The sequence below is a fragment of the Mugil cephalus genome, chromosome 6 (assembly GCF_022458985.1).
Source record: "Mugil cephalus isolate CIBA_MC_2020 chromosome 6, CIBA_Mcephalus_1.1, whole genome shotgun sequence".
NCBI lineage: Eukaryota > Metazoa > Chordata > Actinopteri > Mugiliformes > Mugilidae > Mugil > Mugil cephalus.
Genome location: NC_061775.1, coordinates 1,823,931 through 1,845,000, shown reverse-complemented (window position 1 = coordinate 1,845,000; position 21,070 = coordinate 1,823,931). Strand labels below are relative to the sequence as shown.

Here is a 21,070-nt window from a genome sequence, read left to right as displayed (position 1 = left end):
ACAGAAGCAACAACAACAACAACAACAAAAGGAAATATGTTTTTCTTTTTTTTTAAGCAAGACAACTCATTTCTTTAAACTTACCCTCTGTGGAGTGGACTTGAGCAAAGGTGATGAGAAACCAGCAGAAAGTGTGTAGTTTCCACAGCGAGCATGCCATGGTGCCGGGTGTTGATGGTTTATGGCAGGTTTGTGTTGAGACTAAGAAATTCTGGTTAGAAAAGTCCAAACCACCTGGTCTCAGAGATGCTCATCATTGATCCCCTCACCTGTGGAGCAGACCAAAAGAGACGTTCAATTTAGGGATGAAATTCAGTCCACGTGTGAGTTCTGTGCCTGCGCGTCCTCACCAAGGAATCGACCTGTAATGTCCATGTCACAAGGCACTTGATGAAGCATATACATTCCACTGCATAAATGTGACAGACATTAAGCTGTGAAATGCCACAAACCCACGCAAGCTACTGAAATAAGCCCCAATAATCCTGAGAAGGGAAATCCCTTAATGGCAGCTCAATGCTAACCATTTCAGCGCAGGGAGGGGGGAGAGGGGAGCGGGGTGGGACCGTGGCTGTCGTCAAACAGATGAGGCCCGCCCTGTCCATCTCGTCATGACACCCTAATCAAGGGACGCAAACAGTATCTACTTTCTGTACAAGGGTCAAAGAGGATATTTATACCTTTTACGGGTCTTTAAATGTATTTATTAAATTTATTTTAAATTTTTTGTTTCATTTTTTCTGTCCTGGAGAATATCTTAGTAGGGGTGATGGAGTCTTGCTGATCAATAGCATGGATTTAAGTTTGTGATCTCAAAAAAAAAAAAAAAAAACACTCTTCCAGATGACTGACTCTGAGAATGAAAAAAGGTTATATCAGGATTGCATTCAAACATGGAAAGTAATGTGTGCAACAAGTCATCTTTACTTGAATATATATTCTAAATACACATGGAATTAATCACAGTAAAGCAGAGCTGGTAACAGTCCTTCAGTTTGACTGATATTTTGGCACACGTTCCACCTCAGTGCCCGAGCCAAACAAACAAACACTACCAAGCAAATGGTCCCTTCTCCGGGTTGTGACTGACCACCTTATCTCTTCACTCTCTTTCCTCCCCCGCCTTCTTCTTACATCTCTCTCAACCAGAATTCCTCCCTTCCCACCTTATCCATACCTGTCTCTGTAGTACCAGTCTGAATGTTTGTTTTTGCTCTCTTTCCCTACAAAAGCAAATGGCCTCCTCCCTGACACAGATACAGTGCTGGAGCTGTGTAGGGTGAAACCTAATGCCTACCTGCGCGCCCAGGCATGCGTTTCACACTACTAACGGCTCCCTTTTGTCTGTGTGTTTACACTGCTGGGCTAAGCACAGTCCTCTCACTCCCATGAACCATTAGCACATTCACCATGGGATATGGCATCACTCCGGCAACAAGGCACATAGGGCCCCATTAGAAACAGTATTTTTTTTCTTATTTTTAACACATTCAAAAACAACATTCCAGTTTTTTTTCTGCATCTGTAGCCTGCAACTGGTAGTTAAAATTCAAGGGGCTGAGTGTTATCCATCATACTAAAGGCTAACATGAAAACTCCACTGCAAAGACAGAGAGGGATTTTGTTAGTCGTGTACAGTAAGATTTGCACAGATCAGCTTCTGCTGCCTCCTCCACACTGGAGAATACCGACAGCCTGAAGGGCCTTTGATCTGTTTTGTGTGAGTCGTCAGACAGTGTAATAATTCATCAGTGAGAAAACATGTGGAGCCCACACATTAGCCAACAAAGTTCTAATTAAACCTGCCACAATCACCTCATCTAGTGTGACATTGCACCTCACCTGAGACCTCTAATTTTAGAGCCATTTACAGGAGGTTAATGGGAGTAGAAACACATGCTAGGCCAAGGTATTTAGGATTACTCAATGAATAATATTGTATTCTAACAACTAACACCATTTATTTTTATCAGGCATTGTTTGTTTATCAGCAGTGTCCTATGTATCAGCAATCAACAGCCTACACTCAAAGAGCATACAGTATAATGAGACCTTAAGCTGATTGTCTCCACAATAAAGCTGTATAGTTAGTATATAGGCTTAAAGAGTCTAAGCCCTGACTGCTCAGTCACAATACTAAGATCACACACGTGTCTTGAGATGTGGATGATAATAATCTCATTCAATCATCCTACCGTTATGCATGGCGATACAGAATGATTCTAGTGACGTGTTCAGAGTTAAGTTAGTTTACGGTAAGGTGTTAAGTAGTTAAGTAGTAGTAGTGATTTAGTTTGCATATAAACTAAATCTGTCTATATGCAAACTCATAACAAAAATTGGCGGTAGTTGTTTTAACATAATTTTACAGCAGACCAGAAACACACAGGATGTCTGCCTTGACGTGACAGTTGCAACACTTGTTTCAATTCAGTTCATCTCACTGTCACTCTAAAAAGTGAGTTTTCAGCTTCCCTGTCACTCTTTTTTTATCAAATGTAGTCCCACTTTGCATCTGCTTCACTCCGTGATCCCCGCTGTGCGTGCGTAGATTCAAAACACGGAAACTGCTGGATATACATACCAAGTGCAGGTGCAGTTACAAGTGCACACGCTGGTTTCTTACAAGTCTTATGGCCTCGATTATGGCAAGATAACCTGGTTATGGTCTGATCATTTTTAGGATAATGCTTTACTCTGACAGTAACAGAATTGCTCAAGTGCTCACAGCTCCCTTCACAGCTGAGATTAACACTGGATTAACTGCTCCTCCCAGAGCTTGTTTATACATATCAATAGGACACCTGAAAACCTAATCGCACTGCCTCCCCTAGCTATTGTCTCAGGGTATTATTTCAGCAAATAAAATGTACCTGTGCACTTTATTATTACTTCCACATCCAGTTAAAAGCATATGTTTCAGCATATCTAGTGGCAGAGGGCATTCGTGTTTACATGTGTAAACAAACTATTAGTATGACTTTCACTCTGAGATAGCAGAGTTGAATCAATACGATTATTCTTACTTTCCTGTCATCACTGCTTAGTGTAAGGAAGAGGCAGCATGCTCAGCAGACCTCCTGTGTGAGAATGTGAAAACAAAGAGCAAGATGCCTTTAAACTGTTTTGCCTTCAAGGCAGTTGAGAGAACCCCACCACGGGGGAAAAAAATGCAGATCCCGAGTACATCGGGATGGGTGTTCTGTAAATCGATGATAACAGTCCTATACTTTAATATATTTTGTATCATGCTGTGAGTGTTTAACATGCTGAGACACCAAAGGCGCAGACTGGAGAGAGACTGTCTGACTACTGCTCTCCTCATTAAACGTGCTGAGGTCTCCCCTCTCAGCTGGAGGTTTCTTTTCTCTCTCCCCCACCTCCTAACAGAAACTGTCGGTGATCATACCTTGACTGTTTTCTTAAATACTACTCAGCTCGGGTGGGATCTCCCGCCCGCTTCTGGCATTTGTAACAATTGTTTTTGATGACTTCTTGGAGTCAAAATTGAAATTTTGAAATTATTACCACCTTCTCAATATCTCAATTGAATTTGGAGGCCAGGTCAACACCTCGTGAAATGTTTCGTGTTTTTTTGTTGTTCCTAAACTCTTTTAGTGTGTGTGCTTGTCATTGCTATGGGGTTGAGGTGCCTGGTCTGCTCGAGGTGTTTGGTACATGTCTAAGTAACATCCATACATAATCCCAGCGGAACATTGCATTATCACAAGATGGTCAATGTTATTTATTCTTCCTGTATGTGGTTTTAATGTTGTGACTGATCGGTGTATATACAAGTGTCACAGATGATGAAGAGCATCATCAGTAACATAGGTGCCTCTAATCCACGAAACACACGTCCTAGGGACTGTTCTGTAACTGTTAAGCACAGATTGCTGAAGTGTCAACAGGCATCACACTGTTCTGGGTAAATATGTAGTCATTGCAGGCAGATGTTTAAGTACTCTGAGAAATGGAGAAGCCACAGGGGCGTGGGCCCAGAGGCTTTAAACATATGTGTGCTTGATATATGCGCAATACAACAGAATGTTTTATAACCAACAACTGAGTGACAAAATTGTGAATTGGAGGCGCAATTGGTCTTCTTAAGATAAAGTAACTGAAAAGGGGGTTATTAGAGGGGAGGGGAGGAGGGATGATTGAAAGGGACAGTTTGAAATTTAAATGCAGCGGGGGTCTGAAAACAAGAGGCAGATGTGAAAGAATGTCGGGCTGCTTAGACAAAGCTCCTGGTTGTCCCTCTCTAGCTGTTATAGGGCCACAGGAGAATAGAAGAAGAGTTGGGCCATTCTATGAAACGAGGTCTGGGAGAATGTGTGTGTGTGTGGGGGGGGGTGTAACAGAATAAAGAACCTGAGTGGGGGAGGGGGACTCGAGTTACAATAAAAGACTGACAGCTTGCAAGTCTTGCTTGACCCTTGAATTAGCCCCTGAGCTTTCAACAAACCTCAAGAAAGAGCCGGGATGTTAATTGTCACAGAACATCAGAGGGATGCAAAGGAAGGGAAATATGGGGCCAGAGATTCACTGAAATGGAAATCAGAAACCAACAGACCACCACATGTTGAATGAGGGAAACACATTTGGTTTCTATTGGGTTTTCCCAACAGCCTCCTCATACATTAATTCATACATACTATAAGACTCCTGTTATCTCTGTTTCTCTTGCCTACTTTGAGGGAAAGAAAACAGAAATACCTGGGGACGGAGGGCTCAGTCACAGAATACTGAGCTGTGTAGGAAATATATTCCCAAAAGCGATTTTGCGTTTCCACTTTGACACTGCTGAAGACGTCCAATTTGCAAACGTAAATCAGAAAATTCACACTCCAGAGTGGAGAGATTGGGCTGAAGATCAGATGAGTCCAGAGGCCCACTGAGTGAGATATGTGGCAGGGAGGAATCAGAGGCTGACCCCTTCGCTGGGGGAATGATTGAGAGCAGCACAGGGCCAGAGGAGCTGAATGACACCCAGCCAAACGCTGTGTGAGTGTTGGTGCCCCAAAAGCAGGCCCTGACCCTGACAGGAGCTAAGCCAGTGAAATACCAGGTCAAACATGCATGCTGCGCAACAGGACTGCTCAAAGGGTGAGGGCAGGTGATATAGGCGGCAGGCAGGGAGAATGCTTGGAAGACGATTGAAGGAGCAGGTGTGTGAAGGTGCTTTTTTTTTATAACAAAAGAAATAATAATATGTGCATGTTACTTGGATTGTAAATCTATTATGGCCAGAGGTTTCTAATACGGACAGATGTTCTTCTGGGATTTAAGTTGCACTGAAAAGGAGTCAGTTGATCTTAAGGTTTGTGCGTCATATTATTCATATTAAACGACTCATTACCCAGCTCCGATGCAAGCCAGACTTCCACAGAAAATACAGTAGGACACAAGAGAGTCAGAGCATGTGACTTAAGCGTGGTGCTTGTCATGCTCATTGCTCTTAGTGTTTGCACCATTCATCATTTTTATGAGCCACTCAATTAATCGATTAGAGTACTCCCCACTGGTCATAGGGCATATGGCTACTAAATAAAGCAATCACGAGCCAGGCCCTGGAACGCTCCAGCGCATCGATATATTCGCAGAAACAAAAACGGATGCACTGTAAAAAAAAACAAAAAAAAACAAACAAAAAAAAACGATTCATGAGATTCAAGAAATAAATAATTTAAGTATTTCAGGTGTACTTAAAAATGCGATAAAATGTAATATGTTTTTTATGAGCTTGCATGTTATTTTTCAGCTACATTACTTGGCACTCAGTGCTATCGCCATCTGCCTGAATATATATTAAATCCATTGCCTCATAATCACTTTAGCAATGCAAAAAAAATCCTATTAGCGCTGAAAGATACCTACACCTGTCTGTCCACATGGATTATGGCCAGATGATTTGCCACGGTAACAAAGTTTTAATGCAGGTTCCATACATTTTTTGTTCTAATTTTGATGTTTTATCAGGAAGTGAAGTGGATTATCTCGAATGAAATTTCAAAATGTCATTTCCACTTGCTGATAGCACAAAACTATTCCTTTCAGGTCTGCTGAGATAAGAATGATTCAGCCAGGCTGTTAAACGGTGTCTTTGCCAAATGTTCCTCCGCTTAGGAATTAATAGGCTGACATTAATACAGCAAGATAAATAGGCAGGTCAGGAATGGGAGCCCTGCCATTATATGGACATCTCATGGCGATAGTACCTGCCAATCATGTCCAATAAGTCCTTGACACAGTGTGATTCACCTTGAAATCCACACAATATGTAGTTAACACTGCCTTGTCCAGAAGTGTATTCAAATTAGTTCACATAAACACTTTGCAGCGCTGATGCCCGAGGACACTTGTGCGATTCAGTTTTGTGTGGCAAAATTAAACAAAATCAATTGTGCATTATATAAACTACGCTCAGCGTTTGACTCTTTCCCAAACTCATTTACTCAATTTCAGCATGAGTTCATCATCGTTCCATTTGTGTGAAAATAATACAATGCAGTGTGTCTCAGCAAAGCCACGCAGAAAAATTAAGGGATGCACGTTCACTGACACACATAGCTATTGGGTGAAAAGCTCAGAGATTTGTTCGGTGGTGTCTCATCAACACATCTGTCTTTGTGTGTAAGCCGCCACTCATCTGAAACATATTTGTTTGCAAAAAAAAAAAAAAAAAAAAAAAGGGACCTAGACCTCTAGGACGCATAAGCCGTGGTTTTAGTTTCTGTTAGTAATGCGGTGTATTTACCTGGGTAAGCAGCTTTGGTGACCCTCCTCCTCCCTCACCTTTAAAATAAGCAGCTGAATGGTGAAAAACTCCGCTCCGTCTTTCTATTAAAGACCTCACCATCAATAATGCACTGTGATCGTGAGGCGTTATTAAACAGGATGATTAATTTTTAAGGTAGTGGGCAGCATCACAAAACATGAAGAAGGTAACGGAGAAAATGACTGGTAAGAGACTAATTTAAAATGGAAGGAGAGCAAGCGGGAAAATAAGCAATTTATCTATGTCTTTCTTCATCTAAGCAAGAAGAAACAAAGGAGAAACGGAGCAATTATCTTCAGGGCTAAAAACGAGAGGGTGGGGGTGGGGGTAAGTCCACCTTCAATGAAAGACGTGTCATTAAGTAAGCCCTTGGCTCTTGGTTCTGAATGCAGAATCCTGATATTGTGTCATTTAGCAAAATTCCACATCTCAATTAGGTCTGAAACCTCCTTCTCTTCTTGTTGAGCTACATCTCCTCCTTTGTGACTGGTATATTAACCATTGTCTTAGCTTTCACCTGTATTCACCCTGACACTGCGCGGAGCACCCCAAATAAAATGTCTCCCCGTCTGTACAAGAAAGCAACAGACTCTAAAAATTCAAAACTTACAAAACGCAGTGATTGTGATGCTGCATATTAAGATCTCTGAAGGGTGCTGATTATTTCAGATTAGAAACATTGTGCGTGTAATGTGGCCAACCTTGGCTCAGTGTCTAATTGAGGCTTTTAACCTTTGCGTGGCTCAGAGGAAGGACAAACACAGCCAAAACAAGGGACAATCTCATTCGACACTAAAATAGAAAACAGCACTGGGACATTACCCTTACAGCAAAAGCAATACCGCACACATTATTTTGGAAGTGGAGTGGATGTAGTGCAGCCGACTTCATCCTAGCGCATTTCAATCCCAGCACTGCCGTATCTATTTTCAATCTAAAAGATGGCATGAATGCCTTTGTCAGACAGGAAAAGCGGCGTATGTCAAGCTAAAACAAGGTATAGCACTGTGTCTTGTCAGGAAGCTCAGACAAAAGAAGTGGGTGTAGTCTTTCCTGAATGCAATCACTTGTCAGCCCTAAATCTTCACTCAGCACTGCCCTGACAGGTAATGGTGCTTGTTAAACCCAATGAACGTATATTGGCCTTTTTTTCAAAGACAAAAAGAAAATGTCTAAAAGGCTTTTTTTTTTTTTTTTTTTTTTGCTGCTGCTGTTCAGAAATAAATGCTATACATGCTCTCCTGCACAATAACATCAAACATATTTTGAACAGAAAGAGACAGAAGGAAAGCATAAAATCCCACATTCATCCACGGCAACGCGGCAGAGCTGAGTAATTTAAGTTGCTTTGAAATTTCAAGCTGCTTCATTAGATTTCCTTGTGCAGCTCCGGTGACACCTCTCCTTGCCCTCTCTCCCCACCTTCAGCAGTGAAAGCGAGAGAGGACAGTTTTGGAGGGCTGAGCCTTCTCCACAGTGCTCATTTGCATAACATCAGCAGCACTGTGAAGGGGATTGTGATGCAAACAAGCTCAGATTGGCTCATTCCATCCCCCAATTTTAATAACTAAGGTGCCACAGACTCTGGCTCCTGCCTGCTCACTGTACAATGAATCGGCCTTCTTTGAGGCCGAGAGTGGATTTTTCAAACATGAGAAAAAGTTTCGGCGAGCGTTTGGATCAGAGGCGACAGCACAGAAACACTGAATGACCCAAATCTAAACAGGAGAAAGATGGGAAATGTTTGTTACGGACTAAATCATCTTTTTAAGAATATTTCCCTACTCCCAACTGACCATCAGTCAGGTCTGACGTGGCTGAAAATAAAAAAATATGTAAATAGATCCGTGGCTTATGTTATCGTCCCCTGCCACCCACAGAAGGACGGCAGATAGAGCAATCGCTGCTTCTGCACCTTGTCTATGTTTAATATGTGTTTGCTCTTTTGTGATAACAAAAAGGGGGAGGAAGCAGACAAGCAGGGCTTTCTTTAGCTTTCTTTTTTTTCTTTGAATAACTGGACCAAAGTCACACACAGAGAAAGAGAGAGAGAGAAGGAAAGAGAGAGAGAATACAGGAGACTGTCAAGCGGACTGCGATAACACATTCACCAGGATATTATCTCCCTGTCATAGGGCCCTCCTGTTTTGAATACCAAAGGGATTCAGACTCCCAAACAAATTCTGAGAGACTGACCAATTTTGCGCTCCGCCAAATGATAGCGAGTCGCGGGGCAGGTTGTACCTTTGAACCGCTGCGCTGGAGGTAGCATGAAGCACAGATTTTAATCTGTGTGCGTCTGCATAGGTAATCTACTGTAGGGTAATTGCTATAGTTCTAAGTTATACCACATAATGACAGGAGAATAAGGCTCGCTCTGAATATGAAGTGCGCCTGATAACAAAGTCCCAGGGTGAAACAGAAGGTAATACTATAACAAGGACTCGTGCTGTGAAGGAACATTCTGCTCTAAACAAAAACAAGGAGTCAACAGGGAGGTTGTTCATTCAGAGCCACATAATGAACTGAGAGAGCAACCAAGAGAACAGTTGTTTTTATCAACAACTTTTACCTGTTAATACGAGGAAAGTGTACAACTAGAAAATACACACAATGAATTTAGCCGTTTTAATTTGTACTGCAAAGCGCTGCATTAAGCACAACATCACTTTCTTAAAACATGAGCTGGAATTTGTGACCATTTGCTTTCACCGCATTCCTTCACAAGAAAGATTTATTTTTTTTTTTTAAACATGAAAAAGCAAAAGCTAGCTTAGCATGATGCAACTGGGCAGGTGCAGCCTGCCTCTTCACAGAAAACAGCACCAGTATATTTATCAAGGACTTAATGACTTAAAAGATGAGAAAGAAAATTGAAACATATGGCAGCGATGTTGTCTTTATTTGCAGTCCAAAAAAAAAAAAAACAACCTCCCATTACAGGCATGATAACTTCAAACTGAGACATCGTTTGATAAATATATCAGGTATCTCCTCTGAATACTTTCTATCATACTTTTACACACCAATATTTACCGCAGCAATTATCCCTTTTGTTTCAGGGCTATTCCAGTGTCATGCTCCAGTTGTACGAATCGAGTTATAAAGCTTCATCACACACCTCTGTCTTGGTGCAAAAATGTTTCAATATCAAGTGTGCACCTGAGATAGCCTTATAACTCCTAAACATTTCCTCACTCTCACCAGGTGACAAGCCGCCGCCGCCGCCCCCCCTCCCCCTGCTCCACTGCTTAGTAGCAGTACCGGGAGCCTACAAGGCTTTTCAGGTGAGAGAATAAAAGATGACTTTTTGACCCGTGCAGTAAAAGTATAAAGCGAGTAGGCGTTGCGCTGTCTGCAATATTCACTATCTCTTGCCGAACGTTAGAAGCAGCTTCGGTCCCAGCCATTTCAACGCTGCCATTTACCTTGGGGAGGTCTTTTAAAATCATGCTAAATATCTGAAGAAAACATACTACCTCACCTCCACACTAAGATATTTGTTTTCGGTACCACAAAGAAAACTTTTTCATCCTTTGGGCAGGTCTCGGCCTCTCCAAGCTGCAGCTCCTTGCCTACCCTCAGGCCTGCAGGACCTATTTCTGATGGTAATGGCTGCAGGAGCCGCATCCTGTCAGCTCACTCCAGACTCACTAGTAATCAGCTCAGCCTGATGAATGACGGAAATGCCACTGGCTCCATGTTTTTTGCAACGACAAAAATGCACCCATTTCGCCCCCCCCCATCCCACCCCTCCCCATTTGACTGTCCTCTTTACACGGCTTTTTCTCCCATTCCCATCAACTACCACAGAATAGCACTCATCACATTGGTTCAGCTGCTGATGCTGAAGCTAAAAATGAAACATGTGTTGCCGGGCACAGATGCAGTACTCGAGAATTCGGGCAGCTTGCTCTGAGCTTTCTGTCTGTCGTCATTTAACCTTGCTTTGATTTGCTCACTGGGTGATTCATAAGCAAATAAACACGCGCCTGCTTTAATGCTCCTAGCTGTTGTTTCGTGTGAGAGCACAAACAGAGGAATCTTTTTTATTAAGAAGGAAATATTTTACATTAGCCCGCCACTGTTGGCATTTTTGCGCGGACCATGATGACCAGTCAAGAAGTTTTTACGGCTCACGGCTCACTCGACATATTTTTATAGTTACAGTCTTATGCAAATCTAATAATGTATTTAATAAAATGATTCCATAAGGTGGTTAAAAAAATGCATTTTGCTTTACGAAGAAAATCAAATATCTCCAAATTCGATTTTTAGAAAATGCTGGATAGATTAAGTGATTCTATACAGACATTGCTATTTTTTAAAGCATTGCAATTAGCAGAAAAGCGTAACAAAGATTAAAAGAAGGGCAAATACGTGCTCACAACAGGCCCCTTATCTTCTTACTTATGTTAAACAATGCAAAACTTTTTTCACATAAGCTCATATGAGAAAGCGGTCCTAAATGCATGCGCTGCCTTTGTTAAATATATGAAGTAATCCATTAAACATTTATTGTAATTTTGCGTCTAATTGAATTTTGACTTGCTCCTCCACATCTCGCTCACCGTGATAACATACCAGATGTAGTAGAAGCTGCAGTCCTCACACTCGTCTTAATTACTAAAACCAGTTTCCTGTGGACGGAATAGCAGAATTAGACAAACAGGTCGGTTTAATGGATAAAGCAGTCAGGGTACGTGTGATTTACAGCAGAATTCACACCAGCAGAGCTACCTCACACCTCATTAAGAAGGCGGCTCGATGAATTATTAGGGCTGCCTGTATATGTATTTTTTTCTGTGCAAATGCCAAAGAGATCAAATCAGTACGGAGACACACTGAGGTGTCAATATTCCAAATTTCATTATAAATACATGAATAATTTGATGTCTCCATCTAGGCGCACACAGACATTGTGGAGCAACTTATCTGCAGTATTTAAGATGTTCATTACCTCACCCCCACGGCAGTGGAGGAGGAGCTGGAGCCAACAGGCAGCAGCGAATGCCAGGCCTGGCACAGCTGTACAAGCAAAGCTGTAAAGAGAAGTCACCGGCCACTGTCGCTCAATCTTCCCCTGTGTTAATCCCACACTATCTGCATTCGCGTCAGACCCACTGCTCGTGTCCCTGCACTGCTTTCACACTACTAAGTTCAATTTGGCAGTAAAGTGAGCATGTTGCATCACTTCTCCTGGCCAAAAATCCTCCCGGCATTGTTCGACTTCAATAATCTTTTTTTTTTTTTTTTTTTTGGAGACAGCATGACAGCTGTGTTACGATGTACAATTGATCCAGTTTCAGCAAAACATTCCTTGAGTCTTGATTTTCTTTTTTTTCTTTTTTCTTTTTTAAGGTATTCACTGAACCTAGTGAAGCATGTGCAAAAGCCGAGGTTAACTGGAGCATTCTTGAGCTAGATCCCAGCTTTGTGACTTTTAACGGCAGCGAAGCAAATATGAGTACATATGAGATTTAAAAGCCTTTAATGCTTCTGAATCTCTTCCTAGCTGATCAGATCATCTTCTGAATGGCCTCAATACACAAGCAGGCAGGTGTGTGTGCGCACTGTGGAGTCAGCTCCATTTATCTATATTCATCATTGACAATATTATGGGGAGACAAGTTGCTGTCATACCATACCCCAGACTGATACTGCAGATGGACAAATGCACTGAAAAACGATCGCTCTTCAACCCCGCCACACTTTACAGACAGAACCAAATCCAGGCCCTCAGGGCAGAAATTGTATTTTAACATCTCTTTTCGGGACTGACATTTTGTCCTCTGTTTTCAAATGTTTTCCCAAGAAGCTCCTCTGCAGTTGACCCAAACAGAGACCATTGCCTCTGGCTTGTCACAGAGAGAAGAGTGATGCGGTGCTACGGCTAACAGAGAGGGGCGGCTCTGTACTGAGACAGCAGCAGGTGCAGCTGTGACAGTTGCCGTGTTGTTGCTAGCCCTACACTGTAGTCAAGATGAGGTTCACAGATGTAGCCACTCAGTGCAGTGGTTTATTGGCTGCCTGAAACAATGCATCTCTGTCAAGAGCAGCTCCTCCTAAGGCCATTTCAGCCTAAGAGTGCTCTGTATGAAACAAGGCGTAGAAAAAGCTCATTCTGACACGCAAGGTCAATGCTGCTCCACAGCAACACAATCAAAGCTCCCCTTGCTTTGCAATAAATAAATAAATAAATAAATAAAAATCCAACCTGGAGCAATCAAATGCAAACATCCAGGTTTGAGCCATATTTTCATGCGACAACAACAGTAATGATAATAATAATAATAATAATAATAATAATAATAATAATAATAATAATGGGCACGTTGTATATACATAAAAATATGTAATTCTAATTATTACATTATTATAATTAGCACGCATTTTGCTCTAGCTATTGCTGTAAGCATAGTCAAAACACAATTCTGATTAATTATTACCAAGCCTCCCTAGTAGCACGCCTCTTAAGTCAACCAAGTACCACCCTAGGCTGCACTGTACCCCCATGTGAATCTTGAACGGCATACATTCCAACACTTTCAATATATATCGAGTCTAGCAAAGTAATGGCACCCATTTCGTTGTTGTGATTTTTTTCTTTTCGACAAGAAAAATCCAACCTGATTCTTTTCTTTGATTCAGAGTCTCGAAGTAGTCCGCAAAGTCCAGTCCACTGTAGTGTATTGTCGGATCTCGGTGGTAGTAGTGGAGATCTGAGATAATGTGACTATTGTTTTCCTGTAAAGCGCCCAGTCTCTGCTTGTTCAATTACTGGAAGGAGCCTCAACGAGGGCGGTTAAATCATTTGCAGAGACATTATCTGCGCAGAGAGAGAGAAAGACAGAGAAAGAAGGGGAGGGAGGAGTGGGGGAGAATGAAAGAAAGAGAGAGGGAAGGCATAGGGGCCGAACTTTAGTTTGGAGAGGAAATAGAAACATTTTTGTAGACCACACATGGAGGGTACTGTGAGGATAAAAACAGCAGGATTCAGAAATCACTGCAGGAAATTAATAGACTAATACAGTTCTCTCTGTTTCAATGCCAAAAACCACATAATAAGATGAAATTGTTTTTATTACAGGTGATGATGGATATCTACATAGATTATTAAAGAGTATACAGAATTTATGAGCAAGCGGCCGAGTTACTCCATTCTTCCGCACATATGTCGCTGACAAACAGAACCAGCTCGTAAGCACTTGTCTGTCAGCGTGAGCAATCATTAAGAGATAATTTGATTGTTTTTTCAAACTCGGCAGTGTTTGATGTCTCTGGCATGGCAGCAATTGAACAGACAATTATTTTGTTGATTAGCTTAGTTTTTAGCAACTTCCCATGCCTGTGATATTCCTCTGAAACTCCCAGACCAGACGCTCAACTCCATCTGACTTGGCAGCTACATTACAGGAACAAAGCTTCCACACTCCACAACTAAACACTGTACAATAAAATATCATTTATCAAAGCCTCAGACTTCCAAAGCAACTGGGTTACCAAATAATCATATAGAGCAAAATATGTAGCGACGTGTGAATTTAAAATCTAGAATTACAATTTCTATCTATACATATTTTCTCAGTAGCCGCACCGCGCCTGGGAATACATTCACTTGCAAGATTCCCTGTTTGTCTTTACATTTTCATATATTCAGTCCCTTAAAATCAATGCTGCTTTTTAAACTGAATTCCAACAGCCTTCAACCGAGCAGCTTCTCCAAATTAACTCAACGCATATCAATATCTATACAAATTAGCAAAAGACTTTTTTTTGTTTTTATAACCTATACTTAGTTCTGTTTTTACACACTAAACCATTCTTCTTACCATTCGTTTTAGCATACTCTTTCTACCTCCTATAGTTTTCTTCGAGAGAATCACAGCTCACGGTACTTCTAAATGTGAGTCCGCACAACAGGTATGTAAATCATTTCTTCGATCTAAAATGCAGCCCCTGAAAATGATACATTCAAATGTTAAGCTTACCACTTTAGTACTTCGCCGGAAGAATGTCAGTCTGAATTTACTGAAGGACGCCCACATTCCAACATGGAATTATTTTTTGGGAAAAAAAAAAAAAAAAGGGAGTAAAACTTTTCTCACTTTCAGCAAGTCACAATTGTCAAGGACAACAGCAGCCCATATGGAGGAGATATATTGCTCCAGCATGTTTACCCACACCATCCCTAAATAACAGCCCTGTCTTGTTGGAAAAGGGGGCTTTTAAGTGTGGATGTGCTTCGCTCTCCTATAATCCAGCCGAGACATTACTCCTTCCCTTGGCAGACGTCCGCAGATCCCCCCTCTCTCCCAGCCAGGCCTTGCTCTCCGCTGCTATGGCAGAGCCGCAATAACTGCTGTTTGCTCAGAGCCTTGCCTCCCAGGTTCTCCTCTGTCACACAGAAATTGAATATTTTCCCAAATAGTGTTGCAGCTGCGCACAGATAAGGACGAGTCCTGTTCACACAGCACAAAGAATGAGACAGGGTCGGTGTGTGCTAACGCGTGCGTGTATGTTGTCTGGTCTCAGATTGTGTTAAGAATAAATTAAATGTGGGCAGAAAAAACGACAACAAAAATTTTCATGGAAGCAATTCTTCAACTTTTTCAAATTTGTAATTTTTTTTAATCTTCAAAATTCCTCAGAGATAAATTTGGGCAGTTCAAATTTTTGTCAGTAAAAAAAATAAATATATAAATAAAACCCGTCACCCCCACACCTCCCATTAAACTGATAGACATTTCCTTTTTGTTTGTCTTGGGAGTGACCAAAGCACACATTGCTAACAGCACAACCCAAGCGGTGCTTTCAACGCGATGTCAAATACGTGAGCTGCGATCAGAAACCAGGCCAATGTGCTCCACACCCAATCGTTTCATGACCACGGCACAGGAGTTTCTATGACCCAGTTTTGCACTTTGCACTTCCCTTTCTTCCAAATACCTTTCAGAGAAGCATAAAGTGAGTGAAGCAATGAAAAAGAGATGCCAGATAAGCTCAGGGACGCTGCCACTTAACCAGTGTGCAGAGACCAATATGAGAGCTATCGGCTAATATCCATGTTGTTTCTTGTCACCAGAGTGTGAATTCAGCCTCACATCCCAGCGCCTATGTCCTTGCAGAGTAATGTTCTGCTAGGAAATTATTTAGGCAAGCAGAAACTTTCACCTGCCATTTCAGGGGCACCAAATCCCCTGCTGCACCAGAGGCCTTTGGCAAGTGGAAACAAATGTTTCACAAAATGGCAGGGAGGGGAACACAGTGGCGCACAGCGTTTTACTGATTGCCAATCGTAAAATAAAATCAGTCATGAAAGGGGAGGTATTTTGGCCCACCAAAGGCCTGCATGTTACATCAAATTTGCCATAGCGTTTTTTACAGCCTTGTTTATTCCCTTTAATGGCGAGCAGTTATCCGCACAGTATGGCTCCATGTAGGTGGTTTAGCAACAGAAAGGATTGCATCTGAAAACACAAACCCACAATTTACACGCCAAATAAGCAACGGGATGTAAATCTAAATGCGTTAACTCCCTGCAATCCTCTTCTACACACATTCACCACCTCTATCCTTCCCTTGATTTTACTATGGAACACCATTTGCAAATTGCAATTTGAAACTAGTTCCTTACACGACGTTGGCTAACAAAGACCACGATGCTCACGAAGGACAAAAAAAAGCCTATCGTGCAACACTGGCATAAGCAATCCATTCCAACACAAAGCAACCTTTAAATCAGTCGTATTGACTCGCCAATTGCTGCTCGCACAAAGACAACAGACACATATCCACGCTTGCGAGAGAGTACGAGACAAAAACAAAGTGAGCAAACGTGGCCACTGGTCAATGTCTGCGCACTCATATTAAATTAAATCAATAACAAATTACCTTAATAAAGCCAGAGTGGAACTGCCTGGCTTATTGTTGTAATTTAAAAATCTGGAGACGCTGTGAAAGCTGGTCTGTTTTATGCGAAACTGCCACACATAGAAGAAAACCTCAGCTGCTGTTTTGTGGGGACACTTCCCAGCAGAAAACGAAGAAACAGACTTTAATGTCACAAATTCTGATGCATTCACACCCACTCAGCCACTCAGAGTCACTTGCTTAAGAGACGTGTATTCAGTGACAGTGCGTTATAGACAAAGTAGAAAAAAAAGAGTGATATGTAGCACTTTGTCTCCCTCAATCCCATACAGGAGTGTGCCGGGCTGTATTGATCTGTGAGGAGAAACGAACGCACAAGCAAAGAGAGGCAATCTGGTGCTCTGGCAGATCAAGAGCAGCTGCAGTTCTTTGAAACCGGACGCACTTCCACTGAAACATAGACTGAAAAAGGTACTCTCATGCTAGACTCAATGGTAAAACGCTCATAATGGCATGCCCGGGCTAAACATATCAAGCAACAAGACATCCGAGAAGACAGTTTCCCTCTTCAAAAGGCATCCACAAGTAGATTGTGTTATTCCCACTGAATGTAGGTAGACTTATTTTTAAGACGCCGACAAACAATTCGATATTATTACATTTTAAAATATAAATTCTAAAAAAGTAGTCACTTGCAGCCCAGATGTGAAAAACGTAAGCTTCCACTCAGTGTTTTTATCCCTGCCTTACACTACCTACTCATTGTGTGACTTAGCCTCATTGTGCGAAAGCCCTGACTTCTTCACCCACAATAGCCGCAAACAAATACACGCAAGATTATGTTATATACATAAGATGTCATTCGGAGGCTGCTTACAAGAACGAAGAAAGAAATGAGTCTTTCAGGTTTTCCATGCTCACACACTCCTTCTGAAGCCTTTCGGGCTCAGCCAAAATCAGTGGCAGAAAATACACAATTGTGCAAGGGCTCTGTCCACTTTGATATGCTAATGTGTTCCTTCCAAACAGCTGGAATTTTCACTTGGATTAATTCAAACATTTATTTTTTCATGCACGTAAGTAACTGAGTTCGCAAATAAAAAAAAGAAAAAAAAACAAGCCTTGGAGCTTGTGTAGTCCTGATAAAAGAACGTATTAACCTATATTCCAACACATTCTTTAAAAACTCAACGCAATTAGACTGTGAGTATAAATGATCAGTTGTTGCGTGGTAAGGGAGATCAAACAACTCCATCCTCCAAACACTTGTTTAATTCTTGTCTTTTCTATCATAGAGTTGTAGTAAAGCATTACCACTTCAGTCATTCAAATCCGTCTTTCTCAACAAATATATTTTACAGTGGCACCATATTCACTGGATAAATGTGTTGAACAGGGCTATTAAGGACTAAATACAGACACGAGGCACATTCATGGACTCTAATCCAGGAAGGAATTTGTAGCCTTCTCTTTCTCTCTCTCTCTTAAGATCAGACAAAAACGAAAAAAAAAAAAAAAAAAAAAAAAGAATACGAAAAAAAGCTGAGGGCATGTGAAGCTAAATTTATCCCAATCCACTGATCGATCTCTGAAGATTGCTGCTCTGCCCCAGGCTGCCATGCATCACCGGCTGGCCGCTGTGTTTCTCCAGCGAGGAGAGGCACACACACCGCGCCGCATGTGCGCGTCTGCTGCCTACTCTTTAACACATGGTTGACAAGACACGTTCGAAATCGGTAGGCCTAAATAATACATGTGCAGTAAAAGGATCTAATTTTACTGCCACCGCGCGACTACCGCGTTTGAGTCCAGTCTAAACAGCCAAATCTGTCCCTTTACATTTGTGTCGTTTAGTTTTATTTCTCCATTTGATTGGTTTCCACGCGGACAGACCATTGCATCACAGGTTACCTCTGGCCAAAACTAATTATTACACTGGTAGGCGAATGGAAGCTCGTGTTTTTTTTTTTCTTTCGTTTCTTTCATTTGGACAAATACTCTAACCCCAATTATAATGGATTAGCCCCTGAATGCGCTCAAGAATCACACCGACGTCGCTCCTCAGGTCACAGCTCCCAGCATAAATCCCTATTCAAACCCAACAAGACCATCAGTAGGATTTAAAACCCCTCGGTGACCAAGTACCACCACCAACAACAAACTTTGGAGGCATAAATTCCAATTAAATGGCGCTTTACATGTTCTGGTTCACACAAACCCGCTGCTCCCCCCGTTCTTCTTTCTTTTCTTTCTTTCTTTCCTTTTTTTTTTTTAAAATTGTTTTCACTCAGCCAAAACTCGGCAGCCGAACAAATCAATCCACATCTGGTTACGCTTTGATTAAGCACTTTTCAATTAATCACGGTACCCGTCTGACGATTTGAATTACAAACAAGTGGCGATATGTTTTTAAGACTCGCTTATTGTCCGAACTTAATTTACTCTTCTGTAATTTGTTTTCTTAAAAATAAAAAGAAGCGAAGATTACCCTACAACTTACTTGAAGGAAGAAAACGCGAGACTCTGAAGTAACCGAGGAAGAAATAAAAAAGTGACAACACTCAACGTCACGTTGTCACAATAGCCAACTATTTATGTTTAGAAAGAAAGAAAAAAAAAAAAAAAAAAAAACTTACCTTAGTTGAAATGCAGTGAAGCCAACCAGGCTCAGATGAAGTCGGTGCGGAGGAAGTGTGATTGTAAAAATAAAAAAGGCAAGAACAAAAAGTCAGATGGTTGAAGGAAAGTCTGATTTGAACTCCTCTGCGGCGAAGAGCCTGCAGGTCTGAGGCATGCTCCCCTTATCTGGGACAGAGGCTGGCTACCAGGCGGCGGGTCCCCCTCTCAGCCCGCACAGTCCCCTGCACCGGGCGCACACTTCCATGGCATGCAAGGTGTTGCTCTTCTCTGCTCTGCTCTCAGTCCTACTAACTCATCAACACCTCTGAGCGGCTCATGCGTTCTCGGCGCTCCTTTCCTCCGTGAGAGCAGCAGCAACAACAAACAAGAAGGGAAGCGAAGCTCGGGGACCAAAGCGCACAGAGTGACTGAGAGGGACACAGAGACAGCAAAGATACAGAGTGGGGGTTTTCAGTGTCTGATCAATGGGAGAAGATGAAGATCGGTTCCCGATACTTTAGCCGCCGATGCTGCTCTTCTGGCTCCTCTGACTGTGACTGTGGAGACTGGGCAAGTTTCAGCGGATCGCCTCTGGAAAAGATCCCGCTCACAGTGTTGAGACACTTGGTGGAAGCAGCGCGGAGCGGGCTTCCAGTAAACAGCGCCAGTGCAGTGGAGAGCAGGCTGCCGTCTGCAGGAGCAGTCTGAGCGGAGGACCCCACTAAAACCTGGCATGGACTCTGGATCCTCGCTGACTCGGAGTCGAAACCACTGCGAAAGACACTAATCACTTCAACTTATTTTCATGTCTGGCAGGACCAACTCCGTTTTTTCATCCAACGCGAATGAAAGATTCACCTACATCGTATAGAAAAGAAAGGATGTTATCAATATATTTATCTCCATTTTGACCCCTTTCTGCTTTAAGATGCAACCCTGTCTTCTTGTGGGCACAAGAGGCCCATGCTCTGTCACAGTAGGCAGTCCAGCCTATTCAACCAATGACAGAGCACTCATTCTACTGTAATACTACCAAGCATCAAAAGGAACATGGAAGTACAGACAGACTTTTTCCCCCCTCCTCACTCAAACTGGCCCTGCAGGAAGGCACGCTGGCCCGAGCTGCAGTGGTCAAGCTGCCGCTGCCGTGTGAAGCCGAGAGTGTGTACAGCCGAGTAGTTTTTCAAACCAACAACCGCTACTCATTTTTTGTTTCTTTTACATGATTCATGATGCCATTGGGCAGTCAAGAGAATTTTGTCAGACTGCTGTAGACACTGCATGCAGTGTCTTATGTTGGTGTACACAAAGTTTATTCACTGTGATGTGAGCCAAATAAACACGTGAAATATGAGTATTTTGTCCTGGAATTGGGACATTTTAGACGTGCATTTATTGTTTTATTTTTAATTCTCTGTAGGTCTATTTCTAAGGGGAATTCTTTTTGAAATAAACAAGCTCCAGTACACAATTTCAGTCTTTATTAAAACCCCAAAATAAAGACATCTGTTAGAAAATCTAATTATCAGTGTAGATTTTATCATTATTATTATTTATATCATAGCCTCCATCTTCACATCAGACTATCTAAAAGTAACAAAACACGCAGGTCACAACTTTTTCATGTTTATTCTTGCATTTTCCAAAGAGTTGGAGCATGTTATGATCTGGTTAAGGAATTCTGTCCAGAAACATCAGGCAGTAAGTGGGTAACACACCTGGCTTCAATAAAAGCTCTTTCAACCACTATGGGGAAATGTGAAGTTGAGTCATGCTAGTCAGGTGAAGGTGAGCGCA

General features: G+C 42.0%; 1 protein-coding gene across 43 annotated transcripts in view; it reads right to left on the bottom strand.

The window, feature by feature from the left end:
- Window positions 1–20,402, bottom strand: part of adgrl2a (adhesion G protein-coupled receptor L2a) — a 90,223-nt gene extending 69,821 nt beyond the window's left edge. For 8 of the 43 annotated variants that reach the window (XM_047586265.1, XM_047586272.1, XM_047586280.1 and 5 more), the window contains exons 1-2: window positions 19,291–20,378; window positions 85–269 (exon numbers count right to left, since the gene is read on the bottom strand). In XM_047586265.1, the coding sequence (XP_047442221.1) occupies window positions 85–160 (76 nt within the window). In that variant the 5' untranslated portion in view covers window positions 161–269; window positions 19,291–20,378. Of the gene's footprint in view, window positions 1–84; window positions 270–11,365; window positions 11,422–13,410; window positions 15,699–19,290 lie in introns of those variants that run through there. The other 35 variants (XM_047586275.1, XM_047586277.1, XM_047586301.1 and 32 more) reach the window with 14 other exon arrangements.
- Between the last annotated feature and the right edge of the window lie 668 nt (window positions 20,403–21,070).